Source organism: Ylistrum balloti, unplaced genomic scaffold, assembly GCF_031769215.1.
Source record: "Ylistrum balloti isolate Yb309-2 unplaced genomic scaffold, AGI_CSIRO_Ybal_v1 Utg370006, whole genome shotgun sequence".
Classification (NCBI taxonomy): domain Eukaryota; kingdom Metazoa; phylum Mollusca; class Bivalvia; order Pectinida; family Pectinidae; genus Ylistrum; species Ylistrum balloti.
In genome coordinates, this window is record NW_026782081.1 from 832,224 (window position 1) to 857,211 (window position 24,988).

A 24,988-nucleotide genomic window follows, 5' to 3' on the forward strand; every position below is an offset into this window, starting at 1 on the left:
TGTAGATCTGACGCTGTACTATTTACCTTCCGGGGGACGGAATAGCAGTAGTAGATCTGACGCTGTACCTACCGGGGGACGGGATAGCAGTAGTAAATATGACGCTGTACTACTTACCTACCGGGGACGGGATAGCAGTAGTAGATCTGACGCTGTACTATTTACCTTCTAGGGGACGGAATAGCAGTAGTAGATCTGACGCTGTACTATTTACCTACCGGGGACGGGATAGCAGTAGTAGATCTGACGCTGTACCTACCGGGGGACGGGATGGCTGTAGTAGATCTGACGCTGTACCTACCGGGGGACGGGATAGCTGTAGTAGATCTGACGCTGTACCTACCGGGGGACGGGATAGCAGTAGTAGATCTGACGCTGTACTACTTATTAACCGGGGGACGGGATGGCAGTAGTAGATCTGACGCTGTACTACTTACCTACCGGGGGACGGGATGGCAGTAGTAGATCTGACGCTGTACTACTTATTAACCGGGGGACGGGATGGCAGTAGTAGATCTAACGCTGTACTACTTATTAACCGGGGGACGGGATAGCTGTAGTAGATCTGACGCTGTACTACTTAACTACCGGGGAACGGGATAGCTGTAGTAGATCTGACGCTGTACCTACCGGGGGACGGGATAGCAGTAGTAGATCTGACGCTGTACCTACCGGGGGACGGGATAGCAGTAGTAGATCTGACGCTGTACTACTTATTAACCGGGGGACGGGATAGCAGTAGTAGATCTGACGCTGTACCTACCGGGGGCGGGATAGCTGTAGTAGATCTGACGCTGTACTAATTATTAACCGGGGGACGGGATAGCAGTAGTAGATCTGACGCTGTACTACTTACCTACCGGGGGACGGGATAGCAGTAGTAGATCTGACACTGTTCTACTTACCTACCGGGGGACGGGATAGCAGTAGTAGATCTGACGCTGTACCTACCAGGGGACGGGATAGCAGTAGTAGATCTGACACTGTACTACTTACCTACCGGGGGACGGGATAGCAGTAGTAGATCTGACGCTCTACCTACCGGGGGACGGGATAGCAGTAGTAGATCTGACGCTGTATTACCTACCTACCGGGGGACGGGATAGCAGTAGCAGATCTAACGCTGTACTACTTACCTACCTACCGGGGGACGGGATAGCTGTTGTCGATCTGACGCTGGATGCACAGTGGAAACAAACGCATATGCTTTTCCTCAAATGTCTGACAGAATCTTCTCTCCCAGTACGTGTCGTCCTGAGGAAGCTCTTTGGTCAGTAGCGTGGACACTTCCAAGCCGCAGTTATAGAGCATCATGGCGTTAGAGCGTTCGGAATAATTATCATTGTTATTACTAGGAGGGCGTAACTTTAACCAGGTAGATCTTCTTTTCACCTGACACGGGTTAGTTCCACAGTAACGACAACGGAATACACCTGCATATGCAAAATTATTAATTTGGGTTTTTTTTCATATATATTTTACTTCTTATCGTGCTTATTCTCTTAACTGTCTGAAAGGAATTCTCCGAGTGTGTTGTTTCACATCGGTTTCTAATGTTCCTTTCACAAGCATTTTGAAATAATGCTACAAAGTTTCGTCCCGGACGTGTTTAAACATGGAAACAAGATGTGTTTATGAAACACTATGCTCCGGTCGCAACAGAATTCTGATGTGGGACATTAAAACTGTACTGTGTAAGACATGTGCTATTTGCCCGTACACTTTGTTAAACACATATGTCTTCATTGTGGTAATGTTTTGGCAGTTTAAAATCAGTAGTTATGGCCAACGTCTATTTTTTCAAATGTAGGTCAAAGGTCACGTTCAAGGTCACATTGTGAAAAACTTGGAACCACCGGAAAGGTCTTATCACATGGAACACTCATGCCAAATATGAAAGCCTAACCTCTCACGGTGCAATAATTATGGGCAAGTTTAAACTCTTTTGTTCAAAAGCCGAGACATATAGTTTTATCGCAACAAGCTGTCTGGTGAAGCTTAAAGTTCATGTGTTGCTACACAATCAGTGCACCTCTCAATTATTGTATATGTTGAATTTTGTTTAGATGCTTACAGTTTGCCTACCAGATAAACAGATAAACACAATACATATGATATATAGATTGCCCCTTCCAATGTTAACAACATTACCCTCCCCAGCCACCCAAGCCATGAAGGATGGTTTGTGTGGAATGATTTTCTATGGTCAGCGTCTTAAAACACAAGTTTAGTTATAGCTAGGGACAAAAATACTGAAATGACTCGCCGCTTTGCCTTTTCTTTACTGTGTTCAAAATGATACACACGTTGTTGTTCCATCTTTGATACATTTTTTTCACTATAAATACTGTCCATCTCGTGGTGCGTCACTTCCTGTGACACCATTATTACACTATAAATACTGTCCATTGCGTGGTGCGTCACTTCCTGTGACACATTTTTACGTTATATGTACTGTCCATTGCGTGATGCGTCACTTCCTGTGACACCATTATTACACTATAAATATAAAGCGAAAATGAATAAATAAAAACAGCCATACTTCAATATTGATAATGTACCAATGGAATAAAACTAGTTACTCACGGTTTTTCCACTCTTGTGCCATCGACACCATTCTTGACAATCTGTTTTTGAGGGCGATTCCAATAGATGGCACTGAGACAAGCAACAGTGTGATAAGCATACAGATAATAATGGAGAACACCTCATATCCAATTCTCTGGAATACGAACGGAAAACATCTGTCATGGTCAGTATACTGCACCCAATAAAAGCAGTTGTTACAGAAAACGAAAATCGACTCCCATGCTTTAGATTAAAAAAAAAGTTACTTGTGTACTACCGTAATCGATGAAAATCACCAATGTCAATGTTATAGATTTCTGTGTATCAAGTCTTTCGAAAATTGTCCAAAAATACATAAGTGAATAGTACCTTTCAATGTGAAACGGTGATAAGCCAATGTGATATAAAGGGCTTATATTTTGAAACCCAGGAGGCATCTTGGGCAAAACAAAGGAATTGAAGGTAGCAACAAAATCAAAACGGGGAACTAGCCAGATTTTTTTTCGGAAGGTAATGTGCCCTAAACTTTTCCTCAAATCGATTTTGCATACTTACGCATACCAGATCCATGTGAGTTGGGCACAGTTTTTCAATTTTTGTTGCTGTGAAGTATTGGATCAACCTATGGACGTATCCATGTTCGGGCTCAACACTGAAAATAATAAACTTCTTACAGTATGATAATATGATGAATAAGACAAACAGAACCATATCACAATCGTATGGTTTCAACCACAACAAATTCGAAAGAAATGCAAAGAGGGGTCAATTTTGGGTCATTGTGTGTCCATTTATCTAATTTTGTAGTGAGACTGTAGGCTGCATGTAAAATATTGATATAGATATCAGGAGGAATTCTTTGTCTTTTGGAACCCATTTCCTTACTTGTAAATGTATAATAAGTGAAGCATTCTTGCTGTAGTAACTGAAGCAAATGTAGATAGTATTTACAGGAGTGAACAGTCAACAGAACCGTAATTCGAGACATTCAGTGTTTAAAATTATGCACATTTCTGAAAAAATCTTCGACACTATATATAGACGATAGATGTTGAAAGTAAAACAACTGAAGTGATGATACCTACCATCCAAGGTCCTTGTATGTGGTAGGTCCTTCCCGAATTGCACACAGTAATATTATAAAAATCAGGAATGAAATTCGTTTCATCACGGTTAGTCAATTTTCAGTGAAACACTTGGATTGTTACACGAAACCATGTTAGGAATTGTCACTAGTAAATAAATACTTAAAAATTTAAACGAAAAACGCAAAATAAAAACAAAACAGAGGCGGATGATCTCTGCCTGGTTGATTGGTAGGCAGCTTAGCAACAAGCAGCTTAGCAACAAGATCGCGATGTGACGTCATAAGTGGTATTACGTAAGAATAAACTATATCATTATATCGTTGTCACTGGATCGTGTTTTAGGCTCCTGTCAAAATATATTTTCCTATGGGCTGAGTGGTTACATCCGAATTTAAGTATAATTTTCGGACAGTTGTTGTGTATATCGTCTTAAGAAAAATGTTTCTTCGATAAGAACATCTGATTTTCCCTCTCTGAACACTACCATACCATTCCAAAAGAGTCAAATTAAAGAAGAAATATATCGGAGAAAGCTTTATTAAAATGATTTCTGGTTGGCAATAACTTCCAACAGGCTAAACAAGCTATAACCAGTTTACTGTTAACAGTTAGGAACAATGTGTATACTTCTTTTGGCACACATGTTTTTGTTTCCATACGAGGATGAATATATCGAAAAGTTCATCAAATCTGGTAACAAACGCATTGTACAACTAACACATTTAAACGCTGAATATTGATAGCTTATTGCGAAATCTGTAAAAACCTCTTTCACCTATAATCGTACAAAATAGGCTCAAGGTTCTGACCCCGCAGGATTGTAAAGCGTATTTAATAGAGGATGTGTGGAGGACAGTATAACTAGGTACCGAAATGAATACAGGTATGGAGATGAAACAATAATCATTTCATAAAAAAACGCTACCGAGTGTGATTTTTGTCATCATGAAAAAAGCTTAAAAGCTAAAAATATCAAAGGGCAATAACTCTTCTAAAAATCTTAAAGTCGGCATCAAAGCAACGGAGAAAACAGTGTTGTATGTTTGGATGTTATTTGCTGAAATGGATTTGAAAAAAAAACGAATGAAAACTAAGAATTTTGTTGACAAAATCAAAATACTGAATATAACAAAATGATAACAGCTTGAAAATTAGTTAAATCTAGATGCCGGTCAAGAAAACAAAATTTCATTTATAGAATATTTTATTACATATACAAGGGCTGATTGATAAGTGGAGTCTCATATTTAAGGGTTTGACTTTTGGCGGACATATTGCATTGCTTTACAACTTAATCCCCTTCAGTATCTATACATTTTTGCCAGCGATGTTTAAGGACACCGATGCCACTTTTAAACAAGTCCTTTCCTTGCCGTACAGAAAGTCATCTACTGCATATATAACGTCATCATCAAACCAAACCTGGGTACCAGAAATTGCCTTTTTTAAATTCTGGAAATAGATGAAAGTCTGATGGAGCGAGATCAGGCGAACAAGACTGATGCTCAGTCAATTCAAAGTCACAATCGTTAATGGCAGCCTTGACAATGACAAACTTGTGAACCGGGCATTGTCCTGGTTGAACAACTCACCTTTACTGAGTTTTCCGCGCCGCTTGATTTTAATGTTCCCTCTTAACTGCCTTAGAAATGATGCATAATATGTGTTAAAGATTGTTTATCCCTTTTGCAGATAATCTATCATCAGTTGACTATTAGCATCCCAGAAATACGAGGTCATGATCTTTCCAGCTTATGGAACAGTATTTGCCATCTCTGTAGGGGGTGAACCAGGGTGCTTCCATTGTTTAGACTATTGCTTGGCCTCTGGAGTGATATTGGCATGCAACAGAATCCGCCTGGTGTGCTTCTGATCAACTGTCAGACGTCTTGGTACCCAACGGGCTGAGAGCTTTCTAATCCAAGATCTTCCGTAAGAATGGAATGTACTATTTCCTGTGAAATCTCAACTGTACTGGCTATCTCTCTTTGTAACTCGCCTGTCAGCCATCAGAACATCATGGACTTTATGTTTTTCTAGACGATTTCATGTCATAGTAATAAATTGAAGACTACCAAGATTAAAAAAGCCTGGTTTAAAACAAGATGATGAAGAATAGGCCTACGGTTTTAAAATCATCTGATCATAAAGACATATATATAATAAAACGCACAGATCAGTTTGGAATATTTCGCCAAGAAAGGCAAATAACATTCCTCGATTCAGTTTTTCCACATTCCCATAAAATTTAAGCTAAATTATACCAGCTGATTATGAGAAGAAGCTTTATCAGGCGTTTCTCAACACAGCGGTCATGGCCAGGACCACCTCAGAATCATCTCCGGCAAGTTTCAAGTAACAAACTTAAGAAATCAAAGTTTAAAAGAGAGTGGTTGAAACCTGAGACGACTCCTCCAAACTCAACAATGTCAGAATAAACAAATATTAACAAACAACAAACACAAATATAGGTAAAAGTAAAATTTATAGTGTGTGATGTATGCAGCAGCAGGTAAGGAGAGTTATTAGTAACAATCCAGAGGAGTCGAACAACAACTGTGCTCTCTATTCATGTATTAGTAACATTTTTATCATGAATGGTATATTACTTTAATAGTATGTTATCTATACTGTTTAGAAATTAATATATTTTTTTCTGATGATTTGCTAATATCTGAAAAAAAAGTGAAATATTCTTTACAAAGTTTGTATTCTTTATTTATTTTCAAAAGCTCTTTTTTTCATTTTGAGTTAGTTCCATTAATTAGATATGGGATGCGAGTATATACAGGTGTACCAGCTAATTTTGTTTTATAATTGCACTAATCATAATGAAAATACCATTATATTTCCCACCATAACTACCAATAAACTCAAGTGCTATACCAACATAATTATAAAATTAAATACAATGTTAATCTGCCTAAAACTACAAAAGCAAAACAATATTATGTAATATATAATGAGATTTCTTATATTTCTCAATTAGCCATGAATAAACAGTCATTCAGAACTCTTTATACATGGACCTACAGTTTCCCACATAAATCATTTATGTAACAGTACTTTATCATTGGCTTTATAATTTGGTGTCCGTTTCAATACACTCAACACTCAATAACATCAACAGAAGTACAAAGATTTTTATGTGGAATGAACAAATAATCCACTGAAAGTTAAGTACTGATAAAATATTGATATTTCTGTCGAAAATTTTACAGAAGGATGGGATAAGTCAAAAGCCATGTTTACATGGTGGCAATGAATGCCAGATATAGGCATTGTAACATTTAGTTATAGGTCCCAAACAATATCCTAGGTTCAAATGTACAACAACGAAAATAGAACAAAAATTGATATAAAAAGAAAACAGAAAATAGAAATGTGAAAACAGTTAACATCGAAAAAACTGATAACAGATCCACTAGATTCATGATCAGTGGTTTTACGTTACAGCATTATCACAATCACAAAGCTGATTATACATGAAAAGGAAAGAACAACTGAGTACATGAAAAGGAAAGAACTGAGTACAATAAAAGAATTAAATGTCTGACAAAGCAACAGGTTATAGTACTATGGATCTATTTAGATGATATTCCATAACAATGTTAATTTATGAAAGCTAAGCTGAAAATATCAAGGAAATCAAAATCTTGTACCAAAATCAGTTTTGTATAGAATGAGTATTCAAAGTAACAAGATGTAATTTTTCTCAACAGAACATTGTGCAATGTAGTTCATATTGTTGTAATTTTGATTTATCTAATATCATAAAGTTTTCATGTAAAAAGCACTCTTTAAGTTTAAGTGAAAAAATTCCTCCTGCAAGACTTTTACTTAGCATGTAGTGGTAAATAATCATGTTTTTTTCGGCAAAGTACCAATCATAACCCTGTAGTAACAATGATGCACTTTTCATAATATCAGCTTTACAAAATAAAACATTTAAATAAAAACAAACAGTTTTTTCCAAAAAATAAATTTCATGATAATTCCAAAGCTCCCTATAGATTATATCTAATAATATATATCAAACACATTCCAGCATATCGTAATATGCATAGATACAGCCACCAAGAACGACGATGATTTCCAGCACAACAAAAGGCATTAAATTTGTATATCACATCATCCACCAAAAGGTGTTATATTGCTAAGGCCATTGTAGAAGAGTAGCTCATCAAACCTTTGATACATCAAAAACCACATCTAAACATTTCATGTTTTAAATGATAATAAAGTTTATGGTTCACCCAGCCCGTATATGATAGAGAACTTGTCCCTCTAAGCATTAAGGAAGGCAGCCATCACTTGTATGTAAACTGTTGTATCCTAAAGCATTACTCTCTGCCAGCTACAGAGGTGCACTATTACACACGGTTGTCATGCACTTGCTAATAAAAATCAACTTTTATATGTAAATATAACTGTGTATTAAATGAAATCACTTTAATATGTAAACATAACTGTGTTAAATCAAATCACTTTAATATGTAAATATAACTGTGTATTAACATAACAAATATTTCTAGTACCATTCCCAACATAACGTACAATATGACCAATATGCTAGGGGTGCCATCATATATACAATGTAGCTTCTGATATGTGTTGTGGACTTTGTTACACTGAATATCATGACTGAAAGCCATCAAAATGGGATTACACTGACATAGACAAACTATTTTGGAGGGTAAAGAGAATTCAACCATGGTAAATTCTTTCAGAAATGAGAACAAAAACAATTTTAGATATTACATTGGCTCATAATTTGAGGAATAAAAAATCCCCCCCCCTTTTTTTGGCCATCAAAAACTCTTTCCCACAAATACATGTGGTAATGTATAATTTGGAGACAGTCTGAACAGAGACTGGACATTTGAGGTCCTTACTAATAAGTTCATGAGGAACATTGTCCGTAAAATCACGAATGATATGACTCTTATTTATTCCATCAACAATGCAAAGTAAACTGTTCGCTTTCAAAAATATATCAACAGTGCATTTCATGCAGCTTTTCTGATCTTGACAATTAAAAATAAAATGGTAAATATATCCAAGTTGTAAAAAATACCCTATCTAGCTATTATTGTTCTTTAATATGGCAATTAAATACCTTAACAAGATCACATTTTAAAGCTAATTTGTTGTTCAATATACATATCACTCTTAATGTAAGTTAGAGACAAATATTCTGTCATCTTGTAAAATGGTACATGTTCAAAATAAAATAACTCACTTATGTTTGAAATATTCTGATTTTACACACCATCTTTTGCCATCTCCATTATATGTAATTTTGTTTTCACTAACAACATTTTCTTAACCCCAACAATTTATCTTAAACAACAATAAATCTATTTTTCAGTCTCAAACTGCAATGGATGGATTCAACTTTGCATAAATTGTTACAATAAAATTATTGCCATGCAAATCTAAAGACAACACATATGAGCGAGATAATTTGAGTGATAAAAGGCAAGTTACATAACACTATATGACAAATGACTTGAATCCTTGGCTGTAAAATGTCATTGGATGGTGATGCATGGGAAGATTGTTTAAACATCAGAACTGAATGAGTATGGTTTGCCTTCATAATCCTCAGGTCGGACATCAAACCTAAAATGAGAAAATTGTAGCTTGATAATATTAAAATCCTGTAATGGTGCAGCACAGCATCACTGACAAGTCCTAGAGGTATGAAACATCTGTATGATGCAGTTTAATTCATTGTTAGGCGGCTCTAAATTCATATTACCCGGGGTAAAAGGTGGTATTCAAGGTCTTACAAACAATCCTCTACAACTGTAATACCATACAAATATTTATGAAATACAAAATGAGACCCACTTTAGAACAGTTTCTAAATAGCCTGGTAACCAGTATCATAAGTCTTCCTAAGTCAAAGTAATCTTAACCTCAGAAAAAACATCACATACATTATGGAAACACACAAATTTAAGGAAGTTGTGTGATGCTTTTCTATGAAAGCTCTGATTTACCTGATGAGTATACAGCCCAATTCCATCCACTCATTCATTTAATTGACAAGAAGTAACACTTGATTTTACAAACTCTGCTAATTCAAACACTTACCATTCTGTTGTCGTCTTAGTCAGATCCAGATTGGTGAGGTCTATCGCCATTGTTCCCATGGTCCTCTTGTTCCCAGAGAACATTGATGTATCATTTCGTATTGTGATATCCAGGGTGCGATTTTTAACATCTCCTGGGTTTACCTCAAACTCAAATCTAAGGAATAAACAGATTTTATCCTTCACTTTCACACAAATATACACAAATATTTCCAAGCTAACCGTCTGATTTGAAATATATATCTCTAGGAAGAATCTAGAATAGACAAGAGATCCCAGAGGAACAGTGGCACCCAACATGGATTATCGTTCCTGGTTCAATGTTAGACTGATCTATTCCCTTTATCATCTTTAGCAATCACTTCTATATTCAGTGATGTCAACATAGCATACACAAAATAAGGATGTAAAGCTGTATGAAGATCCCTAAAGCAGTTCTTGAGAAACAGTGATCACAAATTTCAAACGGCTGTTGAATATTTGATTATATCTCAAAATAGAATACCAACATCTAGTGCCTATACTGATCCCTGAATGTGTTCGAGATCTGTTATGATCTTCATGATGTTCAAATTCAAATAGCTGTTGACCAATCAGCAATTTCCACAATTGACTGTGCACATTTTTCTCTAGAAAACCTTGCAATTCACACAAAAAATACATGTTTCACTAACTAAATAACTCAAACGGATTTGGAGGTATTTAGATTCAATATCAAGTAAACAATGAGCCATTTTGTTTCATTGTAAATACTCTGCAGATCAGTAATTCTCATCCAAAAAACAAAGCAGAGAGCAGGAAGTAAGGAACAATTATGACTATTTCATGATTTTAAACATTAATTCAAAATCAAATACTACAAAGCTTAATTTCTTTTTTCACCATTGAATAAATATGCCTCATAAATTCTGTTGTGAAACATTGTCACTATATTGTCATGTATTTTATCAATGAAGTTTGTATACATACGTTTCATCAAAAATAGGGTTCAGATTATTTTTGACAATCTTGGTCTTGTGTCTTGTGGATTTGTCCGGGAGTAGATACATCTTCACATAAGGGTCAGCCAAGTTGTCATCATCGCAGGCGATCAAGTGTCTACAATATGATGAATTAAGTATTAATTTATCTGCAAATACTCCTGATATCTCTACAGAAATTACTCATAAATATAATCTGACTTTTTCTATTGTGATAAAAAAGAACCACAACAGTATTCCAGATTAAAGGCACCGGAACCACAATGGATCCACTTACAGTAGAAGGGAGGCAACTCTTGATTACTTACACACACTTGTGGACAACGACCACCAAGTTCTTCCTTTGAGAGCTGTACCTGAGCGTCAGGTTCATCCTACCATGTTCATATGCTCCTTTTGGATTAGGTCTACAAAAAACAGAACAAATGTAAACATTATTTACAAATACCTCATGAATTGTTTGATTAACGAGACATTTATAATCTGTAAATTACCTGTGTAAACCAGATCTTCAGCTAAAGAGATATCTTCATCAAGGGACATCAGAACCTTGAATAATACAATCACTTATTGATTTCAAAACAACTATATGTACTGCCACTTTGACAACTGTTACTATCATAAATCAAGTACAAAGGCATACTTGATTGAAAAAGAACAAAAGACATATTCAGCAGGAATTTTGAACTCTATGTTGTAAGTATGATCTTTTCTTTTAATCAAATAAATATTACTTATGTAGTAATATGTTGAAAAAATTGAATTGATATGTTTGGAATGTTCTTTCGATACCTGAATGTCATTTAAACTCACTAGCTATTAGTTAGAATGTAAAAATAAGAGTTACGTCAGATATGTTTGTTATATCCGTCATAAACACTATAGAAAAAAATGAGCCCTTAAATATTGTACTTGCCAGGGAACAATAATCAGAATTTCAAAATGTCTAAATAAAAAAATTGCCATCTGGTGATATAATGTTCTTCTAATATGTCTTAAAACCTAACATGTACATGACTAAGCTCAAAATTTGACGTGTCTATTTCATGAAGAAGTGAAAAAGATATTGAAGAGTTCAAATTCAAAATGGACGCTTGTCAGCCATCATATCTGCAGATCAATTTCAAAATGAAAGATGCATTGAGTTAAGGGTCTAAGGGAAACCTACATACATTGGTGTTTAAGAATGATGTATAAAATATGAAGTACTTTGAACAACATCAACAGTAAATATGGTGAGAAATAACAGGCAATATCTCCAGGTTTACTGTATTTTAGTGACATTATCTGCTCTATAATTAAGTCTTCTTTCCTGACAGATAAGTTTTTTTTTTCATATTTTGATATTTAAGATGATTATTGACTACCACACAACTGGAATCAATTTACAACAAAGACTATATGTGTATTCATGTGAAATAAAGTTCTTGATATTACAAAACTGAATGTCTGAGTGTGCAAGAGCTACAGTCAATTTATGGTAATAATTTTCCAACAGGGTTGCCTTGGAAACAGAATTACAACATTAATACAATACGATACAATACCACCATCGACAAGGAGTAACAAGAGTAAGATGTGCTTTCTGTTGAATTTCTGTACATATCTTTTTGATAAAAATTTAGACAAATCAATAAACATAACCATGACATATTATCATACTCAGTTTCTGCTCCTGTCAATAAAAAATCCCTGTATCACCCTTGTAAAGAGCAGCTCAATGCCATGAACATCAAACTGTAAATTGTGTATATACCTGTAGTGTTAAATAACTAAAAACAAGAGCCACACTTTTTTAGTTGCAAAGACAGATTAAACACTTATCGAGCCCAAATGTACTTAAAAGTCATCCTAATTGATGCTTTAATTTTTTTTATATTCCTTGAAAATGTATAGTGTAGGAGAATACTTGAGATTTTTTTTTCTTTTTTTTTTTTGAAGGTCAAAGTCAAAATTAACTGTCACAGCAACATACTCCTCATATATGAAACAGCATATATAATCAGTATTCCAAAGCTATACCCATCTCACAAACATCTCAAATGCAGATATACAGACTGATGGTTTCCAATGTAGGGTTATTAAAGCAATGCATTACACTGGATATGTTTTTAAATCTTTGTTGCTTTTTAGTGCTTTGGAATAAGACAATTTTAAACATAAAAGGCAGAGAGAAGATCCAGCAGTATACATTGTCTTACCTTTTGTTTTGTTTTTGGTTATGTTGGCATTTATTGTACAATAATTAGTTCATTTGTTTAGGGTAATGATTGAGGAAGGACTAAGAACTTTTATACCATGACGACTAATGAGAAGTGATAGCATGGTATGGGAGAGCTGTAATGTTTAAGAGGGTTAACGGGATTGCTGGGTAGGTGGGTATCTATATGTAACTAGCTGTCCTAGCAGTTGGAAACCACCTGTAAGCTGCTTCTGTAGTCACTGTCATGGATGGGGGAGTGTTAGAGGAGGGAAGAGATAAATATAACAATGTGAGCTACTTTTATGACTTAGAAATGCACAAAACAGAGCACATATGCAACATAACTGGTTTGTAAAATTCTACCACACTAGTTGCACTTGAGATTTCTACAACTGGTTTATTCATCTATAATAGTATATGACACTTCTTGTCCTAAGAACAATTGTCAGGTATACATTACTAATCTACTTTATAAGAAAGAGAAAGTAACTTCTATTATGGTTAATACATTCTCCTACTTTTTGTCTGCACTTGTGTACCTTGTCAGTAAAGGATATACAACTGTACAATGTTTATATACAGGCTACAGGATGTAAATCTCCTGTAGTTGTTTCCACATGGCAATTCCCTTACAATATGTAAGGACCACCATGGACCAAATTCTGTATGCTCTTAAGCCATCTATTTATACTTCTAGAATTCCTGTTTCAGAGTCAAAATTTTCTTCTGTTTTTTGTTTTTAAACATTTGCATTTCATCCATTTGAAAATAGCCTTTGTCAGCTATCAACAAAATCATACAGTTTATAAAAGGATCGAAATTTGATCAGTTAAAAAGTTTTTCCTAAAACACAAAAAAAGTTGCAGCAAATCCTTTAAAAGCCCCTATAAACTTGGTCCTTGATAAAGTATGTGCCTTATTTTTCACATTTTTATTTGAATGTCTTGGAAATACAAAGACAACCAAAAAATACGATTTTCATCCTAAAATTGGCAGAGTCAAGATAAGTGACTTTGTATCCTGACTAGAGTTGTACATCTATAGATGTAACTAGATTGATGTCATACTTACACATTCTGAGAAACTGATCTTTGATTGGTTGCCATAAGAAATGGAACACCCAAATCTAATCTATCTAAATTAAGAAATGATTATGCAGACTATAATTCTGTGCTTGTCTTTGTGGGAGAGTTATTCATGATACTTCATTCTACATGAAGTTTTTGTTTTAATTGTCTATATACTAGTCACTAATTGCTAAACCATTCACTTAGTAATTATATTGTTGTATCTCAGTTAAGACTAGGTGATTTACAACTAGGAGAAAAATGTTGAGTATTTCATTTATGATTCATTTTTATTTTCTGTTTTTAACCAGAGAAAAATCTGTGATCAGACAGATGCAAGTGCAACACAAATGTAGGTGCTGGATGTATTACCTGCGGTAAAGACTAGATCTTAACCTGTCAACAAATGTCAACAACCTATTATTTAATATTTATAGCACTTAATACAAGTTATGTACTCTTAATATCTGATATTTCAGTAGATATGAATTCATCAAACTAATCTTTTATCCAAATATTTTTACATCAATATGTAAAATCATACAAATAAAAATAAAAACCCAATAAGGCCCCCCCCCACCCCTCTAAAAAAAAAAAATAAAAAGGTGATACATGATATCTTGCTTCTGATCATTTAAAAGATGGTCCTCTTGGGCATGATCAAGGTAATAAATGAAGAGTCTATACAGTATGAAATATGAATGAAATCTAATTGAAATTTCAAGTACATTTACATATAAGAGTGGAGAGAATCATCTGTCAGTTTACAATTTGACCAACATTGGAGAGTAGTTGATTGTCCAGTAGCAAATATCTTGTCATTCTGACTTACGCTGCTGGAGTAGGTGTAGTAGCCTTTCTCTGTCTCAGGTCAGTATCTGTTCTCTGTTGAGGTGTGGCTGTCTTGCCTGGGGGAATGGACTGGTCTGATGAAACAGTCTCTGGGACAATTTTACCAGTGTCCTTGCTAGCAGCTGGAGTGGAGGCAGCCTTTTGGTCCTTGGGTGTAGCTGCTGGGGCTGGAGCTGCTTGAGTTGGGGCTCCTGATGGGGTAGTGGCAGCAGCAGTGGCACTGTCTACTGGGGTCCCGTCCTTATTGACTTCACTAGGAGTGATGAGCTGCTCAGGTTCTGTAGACTCTTTAGATTTCTCTGTTGTCAGTGCCTACAAAATTATACTAATGTATCATGTGACATCTCACTGAAGTAATGTTTAGAATTCTCTGTTGTCAGTGCCTACAAAATTATACTAATGTATCATGTGACATCTCACTGAAGTAATGTTTAGATTTCTCTGTTGTCAGTGCCTACAAAATTATACTAATGTATCATGTGGCATCTCACTGAAGTAATGTTTAGATTTCTCTGTTGTCAGAGCAAAAGTGCCTACAAAATTATACTAATGTATCATGTGACATCTCACTGAAGTAATGTTTAGATTTCTCTGTTGTCAGTGCCTACAAAATTGTACTAATATATCATGTGACATCTCACAGAAGTAATGTTTAGATTTCTCTGTTGTCAGAGCCTACAAAATTATACTAATGTATCATGTGACATCTCACTGAAGTAATGTTTAGATTTCTCTGTTGTCAGAGCCTACAAAATTGTACTAATGTATCATGTGACATCTCACTGAAGTAATGTTTAGATTTCTCTGTTGTCAGAGCCTACAAAATTGTACTCATATATCATGTGACATCTCACTGAAGTAATGTTTAGATTTCTCTGTTGTCAGAGCCTACAAAATTATACTAATGTATCATGTGGCATCTCACTGAAGTAATGTTTAGATTTCTCTGTTGTCAGTGCCTACAAAATTATACTAATGTATCATGTGACATCTCACTGAAGTAATGTTTAGATTTCTCTGTTGTCAGTGCCTACAAAATTATACTAATGTATCATGTGACATCTCACTGAAGTAATGTTTAGATTTCTCTGTTGTCAGTGCCTACAAAATTATACTAATGTATCATGTGACATCTCACTGAAGTAATGTTTAGATTTCTCTGTTGTCAGTGCCTACAAAATTATACTAATGTATCATGTGACATCTCACTGAAGTAATGTTTAGATTTCTCTGTTGTCAGTGCCTACAAAATTATACTAATGTATCATGTGACATCTCACTGAAGTAATGTTTAGATTTCTCTGTTGTCAGTGCCTACAAAATTATACTAATGTATCATGTGACATCTCACTGAAGTAATGTTTAGATTTCTCTGTTGTCAGTGCCTACAAAATTATACTAATGTATCATGTGGCATCTAACTGAAGTAATGTTTAGATTTCTCTGTTGTCAGTGCCTACAAAATTGTACTAATGTATCATGTGACACTTCAGTGAAGTAAATTCTAGACTTTTTTGTACCTAGCGCCTACAAATTTGTATCAAAATAACAAAGGACATCTTAATGAAGTAATTTTTATACTTCTCCTTTGTCTATTCCTGCAAAAACACCCTACATAGAGTAATATAGAATGAAAGTGTAGATGAAGCATGTCTACACTTAGACTACACTTTTGTCAGTGGCTTTAATATCACCATAATAATGTATTAAAAACTATTTAAATGCCTTTGGAAAAAAGGAATTATTTTCATTGAACAAGAATTTTCTTGTGAAAAAGAAACGATATCTGACAACTGACATTATAGAACCCTGTGGAGGTCTGCTATTTCCAATTGCTAATGAGAAGACTTTTTTAAGAGCAGAGGGGGAGAGACAAGACAAACTGGATCTTTACCCTCAGTGCAAGCCTCATGTGGATTTGGCTGCTAGCTCCAGAGTTCTTCAGGCTGAAGTATTGGTCAAGTGTCATATCAGGAGCTCTAAGAACAGACTTGAGAGGCAAATTCATGTCACCAAGGGATTTTCCAGTTTTCTTGTCCATGACCTGAAACCAAAGCATGCAAACAATATGTCAAATTTCATACTAATAAAATTTACTGAAATCTTGGTGAGAATTTCATTATTTTTCAAGCAAAAGTAATTTTAAGATATATATGTATATATTGTGAATCATCCTTTAAATGCATTTAATATGTATATGAAAATCCAATAACTTTTACAATATCAGTAATAAAATTACCAGACCATGCTACCATTTATAATCCTTCAGAGTTATGATGATATATCTAAAAACTATTCAAAATTTTAATAAAACTTGCTTAAACTTTGCCACAACTGTTTGTTGCTTCCAAACATAACAAATTGTACACTTTTTTCTACGAAATCCTACGATTTTTTTAACACTTTGCAGGTTATGACTCAGGATACCTGTTGAGAGAATTATGACAAGGGGAGGTAAGTCTTCTTTTACCTGTACATCGATGACCTGGATGTTGGGATCATGTACAAGGTAGCGATAGTTTTCCTCCCAGATTGGACTGTCTGTGTTCATCTTTACTGCACTCTCCTCCTTCATCTGACCTACACTCACAATACAGTAGGCACACGGCTCAGCCATCTGTTTTTTTCCACGCTAAAATGAACATATTTATGTGATAAATTCCATATACAAATCAACAGCATAATACAATATTGTATAGTTAGTGGGAGAAAAAACAAAACTGGGTGTAGAACTTTCACGAGGAATCTTCATATCCAACATAAACAATCAATTTGTTAATTTCTGATCCCTTTATCAATTATCTTTATTGAATAATCATATATCCTATGTGTCTATGTTATGATGAAAACACAAGTCCTTTAATACTAAGCCTTTTCAGTAAGACAAATTGTCTTAATTTTTAACAAACTCTACAGATAACATTTGTTCTGAATTCTTAAATTAATATAGCATTGTTCCTAACTTTAACCCCATCTTTTCTATGAAATGTAGAAAACCTTTTACACTATTAAGCCTGTGACTTTCCTTTGAATTGTGCATTTGGTGACTATTTAACCAGACAGAAGGTCTGGGATTTTAAGGTCTGACCACTGTCACACAGCTTATCTATTCAGATTAACGGTATTAGCCCTATGTTACAACAGCTGTGAGATTAACTGATGGTAAATAATTTCTCCTGACCTACAAACAGAACTATTGACCTTGACATATGTAAACTTATCTGCACTACCATTGTTGACATTCGTAGAAAGTCTGATGAATATCCTTAAAGCTAAAGTGATGATATCAATTTTTGACAAAATGCAATTGGACAGATAAAGACAGATTTAGCTTATTAACACTGCCTCATTAAACAGCAGAGATCTAAATATTCTCAGAAATTTACATTGGCACAAAACATTTACATTACTTCAATTCAAATCAATACTCCTTATAAGGATTGACTTGGCATCAAAATAAGTTCAGTAAATATTTATTTTTGACATGAGAAATCTTAACCTTTAAATAAAAGACATGTGTTGCAAATTACAAAGTGATCAGAATCAAAGTTAATTAGGAGGTATATACATTAAAATCAGGTAGACCTAGAGTGATAGCTAAGATCCAGGCTTGGAAAATCCAAAAACCAGATGTACATCATGTACTAATAATAAACAAAGATTTACTTATGTTTGAAATACAATACAAGAGCAATTGTAATCACTAAACCTTAAGCTCCATTTTTTACTGACTGAAATTTTCAAGGCATGAAGTGTGTTTTCAAAAGTAAATATTGTGAAAAAAGGAAATAAAACAGGATCCAGTTCAATGCCTTAAAAAAATGTAAGAAATATAAAACAAAAGTTTTTGGAAGTCCAAGTTTGTGAACTAAAGCGCTTATAGTTAGTCAAATTCACCAGCACAGCATTCGTGTAGCCATGTATTGAATCTAGCAAAACAGCAAACCAACCAAATCCTTCACAAAAACAATCAAATTAAGTACACAACAATTTTACAGTGAGTTGCTAAACAGCTTTAGATCTCAAGTTTTTTGTACCATTGCATTAAAGTTGTACATTAATGTAATATGTTGAAACAATAACAATGACCTAAAATATTAATGATCCTGAATTTATATAAATCAGCCAAAAAGACTTAGGAACCAGTAAGTTTGTTAAGGTCAGAAAAAACTGTTACTTGACAGGTGTAACAGGTAGTACTCAGGGGTATACTTAAAGATCCTATTATCCCTAACAAATCTTCCACAGTCTGATTTCTAAAACTTGTTTCCATTTGACAGACCATCAGATTTCTAAGATTTAACTATAACGAGCATTCTAAAGTCAGCGATTCAGTGAGACATAGATCTAGAATGAAATAACACTCAAACATATTCTATTACACATATATAAAATGTAATATTTGATATGCCTTTCAATATATTTTAAATCAATGGAAACAAATGTACAGCTGGTGTGGAAGATGTGCTAGTGGCGTGCTATGATAACATATTCCTGTCTATTTCTAACTGGCTTCATTTCTACAAATATGACTTGGTACCTAATACCCTGAGTACTTGACTACAAATCCAGTCACAGTATCATCATGATCACTTCTCGTTACCTCACGTCATAGGTGCATCACAAATGTAGAAGAATTATTAGTTAAAGAAATAAAACAAAGTGATAAATATTGTTTTAGGAAAACTCAGAAAAAAAGGAATGCAGTTCTAATTAGATAAAAAGGTACATAAATTCACCTTAAGAGTTCCCTGTAAACAATACAATAAAATAGACATCATTTATAGTCTAACTGAAAGATTCCATGGGGAATGGCTTGGTATAGACTTCAGTGTGTAAGACTTATTCAAAACTGGAAAACAGATAATATTCAGTAGCCAGTGTGTTCTACTCAGGACAGGACTATATAAGTGTGTGGGGAACATCCATCCTAAATTCTAAGAGAAAATTAAACAGGTTAGTAAAAATTTGTATATATCTTACTAAGCTCTGTCAACACATTCTAGAAATACAATAGTATCAGAAGCACTTCCAAATCTTCCATGGACGGCTGCTACAGACTAAACAAAGAGGTCGCCTATCATAATGTGTTAGTATTTACAAGCTTGACAGTTAAAAATCTGATCACTACAAATCAAATATTAAATTAAAAATAAATTTGAATACTCATATGTGATATACATATAACAAATTTTAACATTTACTACAAACACATTTTTCTTATGAACTACTAACACAAAAAGTATATATGGACATTATCAGAGACAAAGAATTTATCATAGATAAATCAACTATTAATTGCATTGTAATTTCTTACACACTGTACAATAAGGGAGTACATGAAGCTATGTTAGGTCGTAAAAACAGCACAAATAACTGACTCATAACCTGGTTTTTTAAAAAGTTTCACATTCATTATTGTACTACATTCAAAGGCATGGAACTCAATAAATAAGGGGTGAACAGGGTTACAGGTATTGTAATAATCACAAATCTGAATTTATACTGTGATATAAATCCTTAGCTCCATCCCTGCAGAAATGTAAGAAGTTATCACTTATCAAGCAGACAAGAACATCCAAATTTGACCATAAGTTGTATTTAGTACTGCAGAAGTTGGATCAAATTACTGCCTTAATTTTGTCTCTGTGTGTGTGTGTGTATGTGTGTGTGTGTATTTTTTTATCATATTTGAATTCAAAATGTGTTACAGCAATAAGAAGTTGCAAAAAATCTTCAATAAAGATCAAAAGACAGAGAGAAATGGTTGTAAATCTTCTCCATTGTAATAGAAAAGATGCCTTATAAATACAATGGGAATGATGGGAAAGTTGTACTAGATATAGTTTGTGTAAGTAAGGAACCATATCAAAACAAAACATTTTTTTAAAGAGAAGAATTTGCAAATCTTCAAATGTATTGAAATTAATACACAATTCATGCAATTCAAACAAAGACATTCAAACAATTCCAAGACCATGCTTGAAGAAAAAAATGGAATGGCAATTTTTTCATGATAAAAACTTAGTTACATTGTATGCCATTGAGAATATAATGTTCAAACAAACCTTTAAAAATGAAACTAAGCAAAATGAATTAACTTTTCATTGTTGAGATAACAATGTAAATAAAATAGATATTTCTAGGTGATACCTGTAACATCTAAAATGAAGTACTGGCAAGTTGTAGCCAAGTATGATGTATCATTACAACTCTCTCTGTAGTAACTCAAAGCCAACAGGTGAAATAATTGAACACATTCCCATTTACCTTAAATAATCCGAATTGGTTCCAACATTGGTACTAGAATTAGTAAAATCAGAGTAATTTAATCAAAAGTATGAAAATCTGCCACAGATTTCATTTTTGTTATCTTTAAACTAACGCGGTTAAAAGTAAAATAATAATAAAAAAACACTGTCGGTGTTGTTGTAAATCTTTAGGGCTAGAATAAAACAAAGAATTAGGCATAACCATATAAGCAAGAAGATGCAAGTACTTGGAAACTTCCTGTACAGATCTAACACAAGGTCTAGTCAGGGCCTCCACTAACCATCTTATTCATTGCTCAACATTAAAGACGATCAAAATAAAATTTATTTAATCCAACTTTAAAAACCAGCATGCCTATTCTCTAGGCTGAATAATAACATCTGATTGATCCACTTTATGGAAGACTTAAATCAATATTAATGAAATAGCATTTATAGAACTTTTAAACCTTAAACAGGTATGATCTTATAGTAGAAAGATACAAACAAAATTGAATTATTTTTTTAATTCAAGTTTTCTAGGAATTAAGGTTAATCAAAAGAAGTCAATAGGGAGTTTTAAGAAATCAGACTTTTTCTTGCCTAGAAAACTAGTCAAGATTGATTTTATTTTGTTGAAAGCTTTGAAGCAAACAACAACAATATACTTCTGGCTTAATTTTATCATTCTACACCTTTCAGTTAATCAAGAGATGTTGAACGTCACACAAAATGTTAAGATTTCTTACTTGTGACCTTGAATAAATGTCAAAGTCATTTTCAAAAAGTTTTTTTTTTTGCTTACTTTGTCAGGCTTCATTCCAGCATGCAACTGAATGAATAAAAATTTGATGCTACACCAAACAGTTCTTAAGAAGATGTTATTGAAAAAAAAAGCTGATGGACAACAGACGACATATGCAACACCATGACATAATTTATGGCAGGTAACTGGTGGGTAAAATACTGGACTGAACTAAAACAATCATTAGATTACATCATTTGGCCAATAAAACTCTTAATTTTGAAAACAAGTAAAAAGTTTTACATTAATCACAGATTGAAGAAACTGAAAATCAAAATAACAAAATTAGCACATGCATCATATACAAAATATTAGATATAAGTGTTATGTAATACAAAGTACAACAGTTAGTATGATCATATAGAGTAATTCATATCAAAAACAATCCAAAATCACAAACGAAGTCACTACAGTAATAATTCAGGCTCCAAGAATTTATATATTAATTATTGTTACAGAGAGCTGCCTAATACACCAATTAAAGTTCAATTTTGCACTAGTTTCATATATCTTTGATTTTGTTTATAATTAAGTCAAACATCATTAATTCAAACTCTTTATTTACTGGAACTTGCATTCAAAGACCCTGTTTAATTTGAAGTACCCGGTGGTCCTCCAGTCTTGCTTAAGTTTAAAACCAAGATCAGGGAGGAACTTTTATTGATATCTTGAAGTGAACTATTGTCCTATATCAAAAGAAAGAAAAATATCAAGTGAAATATTATGCCAGACCGCTAATGAATATTTCACTATCTAACTAGCTGAACAGCTTTTGTCAGGTAAGTATTTTAGTTAATCTTATATGTAAAATGTCTTTGATATACATGATAAATTGTTGGATAATTTTACCCAATCTGGTGACTGTTATAACATTACATGTGGAGCAGTCTCCTACAGCTAGCACCATAACCTAAGGCCAGGTTCATGGTTTTAAAACCACTTTGGTGGAGCAATATAGGAATGCCATGGAGTAGTTGGTCATGAGAAGGTTTTGTTCTGTGATGTTGGGCTTTAATCTTTATTAGATTTTAAATTAGTCCATTTTATAGAAATTATATATTGCTAGATCATTTCTAGATCACATGTAAGTTCCAACATTCTAATTTGTACTAATGCTTGAACAATTTCATTTCTATTTAGTAACTTCCATCTGTTGGCGATGAAGTGATGGAAACAAATTCATATAAAAACAATTGTAACTTGTGTCTGAATCCAATTTCTTATTTCTTATTGTTTTTTGACTATGTATCTTAAATTTGGAAATGAAATAATATAGGTTTATATTGACCATGCGGTTGGTGCTAGTGTACAAGAAGTGTAGTCATTATGTTTTCATTTTATGTAACTTTACATGTATTTACTTACGTATGTTAAGGAATTGGATTTAGGAACAAATGAATTTTAATGTTTGTTACTTGGCATTGTTACTGCTTGTTGACAGTTTTGTCAAAACACCAACAGACTTATATACAAGGTCACTAGTTATCAGCTTGAATGCTCAGATAACCAAGAGTTTGACCATTGTCTCAGAGTTAACACAGTGTCAGTGTATACTAGGTGTTGGTAAAACACAGAAACAATATGTATATAAAAAGAGAACCACGTCAAGTTGTTGTTTGTGTTTGTCAATAAACTACCTACCGGAAGTTCTCGTGCAGAGTCCAGGTTCACCATCAGTAGAGAAGAGGATAATTCAGTACCATCAGTATTATTCTCCATGTGCTGCAACGTCTACAAATCCAGGAAAAAAACATGTGATAGATTATATTATACAAATATATGCATTTTGTATGACCAAAATATTAATTACAATTAGTGTTGGTTGTTTCAAAGGAGAAAGATAATCTTAAGTAAAAACTCATAATTATATGAATAAGATGTTAATTTAAATCTTCGGCATGACTTCAGAAATTAAGTTAATGTATCTAAACAAAAAACAAAATATGAGTTACTGTGAAACAAATAAAATACATTGTTTTGAAGAATTTTTCAGGTAAGGAGAAAAATAATTCAAATATTGAAATAAAATCTGTTCAATTATTAGTAGGTAAAAAAACAATAAACACTGCCATTATTGAATAACTTAACTTCTTGAGATTATCACAATATCTTCTTTAACTAAGTGCTCTGTTTTTGTGCCAAATGAGAATTTTCTACATTACAGAGGTATGTTTACTTTATAGCTTTGATTTCTAAGCAATGATAATAAAAATCTCCTGTAAGTATTAAGATATCTACAAATCAAGAAATTTTCATTTTTATGATAAACATTTTATTTTGCCAAAAATAAGGCATCACACTGTCTATTTTTCTTGATTCCTTAAAACCAATTTTATCCAGTAATATTTCTATAAAATTCAGAAAATGAAAATTTCGAGACTTTCTGAGCCAGCATTAATGAAGAAATAGATTGTGTTCTAGTATATATCTGATGTAAAATTTCACACAAAAACAGCCTTTTTACAACCTTTGGAGATATGCCTTTAATACACACTTCCAAAATGGTTTTGTGTGAAAAATGTTAAGTCTTGTGTAGAGTTCAGTGATACACACTTGAATAGAAAGCAATGAGTTGTGAAATCCATTCAATGAAGTAAATAGGAAATTGTCTACAGCCACTCCACTGCTGAATGTAATTAAAAATCTTATAAAAGTCAAGTTATTTAATCAACTGCTAATATATGATAGTGACATCTTTAACTGTAAGCAAGTGGTAAATATGAGAAAATAGAAAGATGGGGTGGCTGTAGTGTGTAGACTTTAGTACTTGTAATATAGAGAGCATGTTACCAACTTATAGATGAAGGGAGATAAGCCAAGCAGATCTGATGAACTCATGAATGATTAACATCTTCGGAATTTTCTGGAGTATTATCTAAAACTTTTCAAATAATTTACCATGGCAGAAAGTTTTATAGACAGCAACAGTTTCAACAAAATCCAATAGATTACTGTTAAACTTTGTACTTTTACAGAATTGAGAACAGACCGTCAGAATTTTGTCCAAAGTATTTCCCTCACCACATGCTTTTTACCCCACACTGAGACATTGCAGGACTTATAATGTCTGGTG

At 33.7% G+C, this 24,988-nt stretch overlaps 2 protein-coding genes across 4 annotated transcripts in view; both read right to left on the reverse strand.

Moving 5' to 3' along the window:
* Positions 1-1,140: 1,140 nt before the first annotated feature.
* LOC132548148 (uncharacterized) lies at positions 1,141-3,736 on the reverse strand. The gene is made up of 4 exons (XM_060211971.1): positions 3,654-3,736; positions 3,124-3,220; positions 2,587-2,722; positions 1,141-1,433 (listed from the first exon to the last, which is right to left on the reverse strand). Exons 1-4 carry the CDS (start codon positions 3,734-3,736, stop codon positions 1,141-1,143), a joined length of 609 nt encoding a protein of 202 aa, XP_060067954.1.
* Positions 3,737-6,124: 2,388 nt separating this feature from the next.
* Positions 6,125-24,988, reverse strand: part of LOC132548244 (extended synaptotagmin-2-like) — a 37,859-nt gene continuing 18,995 nt past the window's right edge. The window contains exons 14-22 of one of the 3 annotated variants that reach the window (XM_060212088.1): positions 23,557-23,637; positions 21,130-21,162; positions 17,330-17,491; positions 16,754-16,903; positions 14,840-15,171; positions 11,046-11,144; positions 10,727-10,855; positions 9,759-9,914; positions 6,125-9,281 (exon numbers count right to left, since the gene is read on the reverse strand). In XM_060212088.1, coding sequence (XP_060068071.1) covers positions 9,221-9,281; positions 9,759-9,914; positions 10,727-10,855; positions 11,046-11,144; positions 14,840-15,171; positions 16,754-16,903; positions 17,330-17,491; positions 21,130-21,162; positions 23,557-23,637 — 1,203 coding nt within the window. In that variant the 3' untranslated portion in view covers positions 6,125-9,220. Of the gene's footprint in view, positions 9,282-9,758; positions 9,915-10,726; positions 10,856-11,045; positions 11,145-14,839; positions 15,172-16,753; positions 16,904-17,329; positions 17,492-21,129; positions 21,163-23,556; positions 23,647-24,988 lie in introns of all 3 variants that reach the window. The other 2 variants (XM_060212087.1, XM_060212089.1) reach the window with 2 other exon arrangements.

Bases quoted from the DNA above. Each gene is read 5' to 3' on its own strand.
- LOC132548148 (XM_060211971.1), bottom strand. From the start codon at position 3,736: ATGAAACGAATTTCATTCCTGATTTTTATAATATTACTGTGTGCAATT. The intron at 3,221-3,653 runs GTAGGTATCATC...TATTATTTTCAG, and splicing joins ACATACAAGGACCTTGGATG to TGTTGAGCCCGAACATGGAT. The intron at 2,723-3,123 runs GTAAGTATGCAA...TTCGTATTCCAG, and splicing joins CTCACATGGATCTGGTATGC to AGAATTGGATATGAGGTGTT.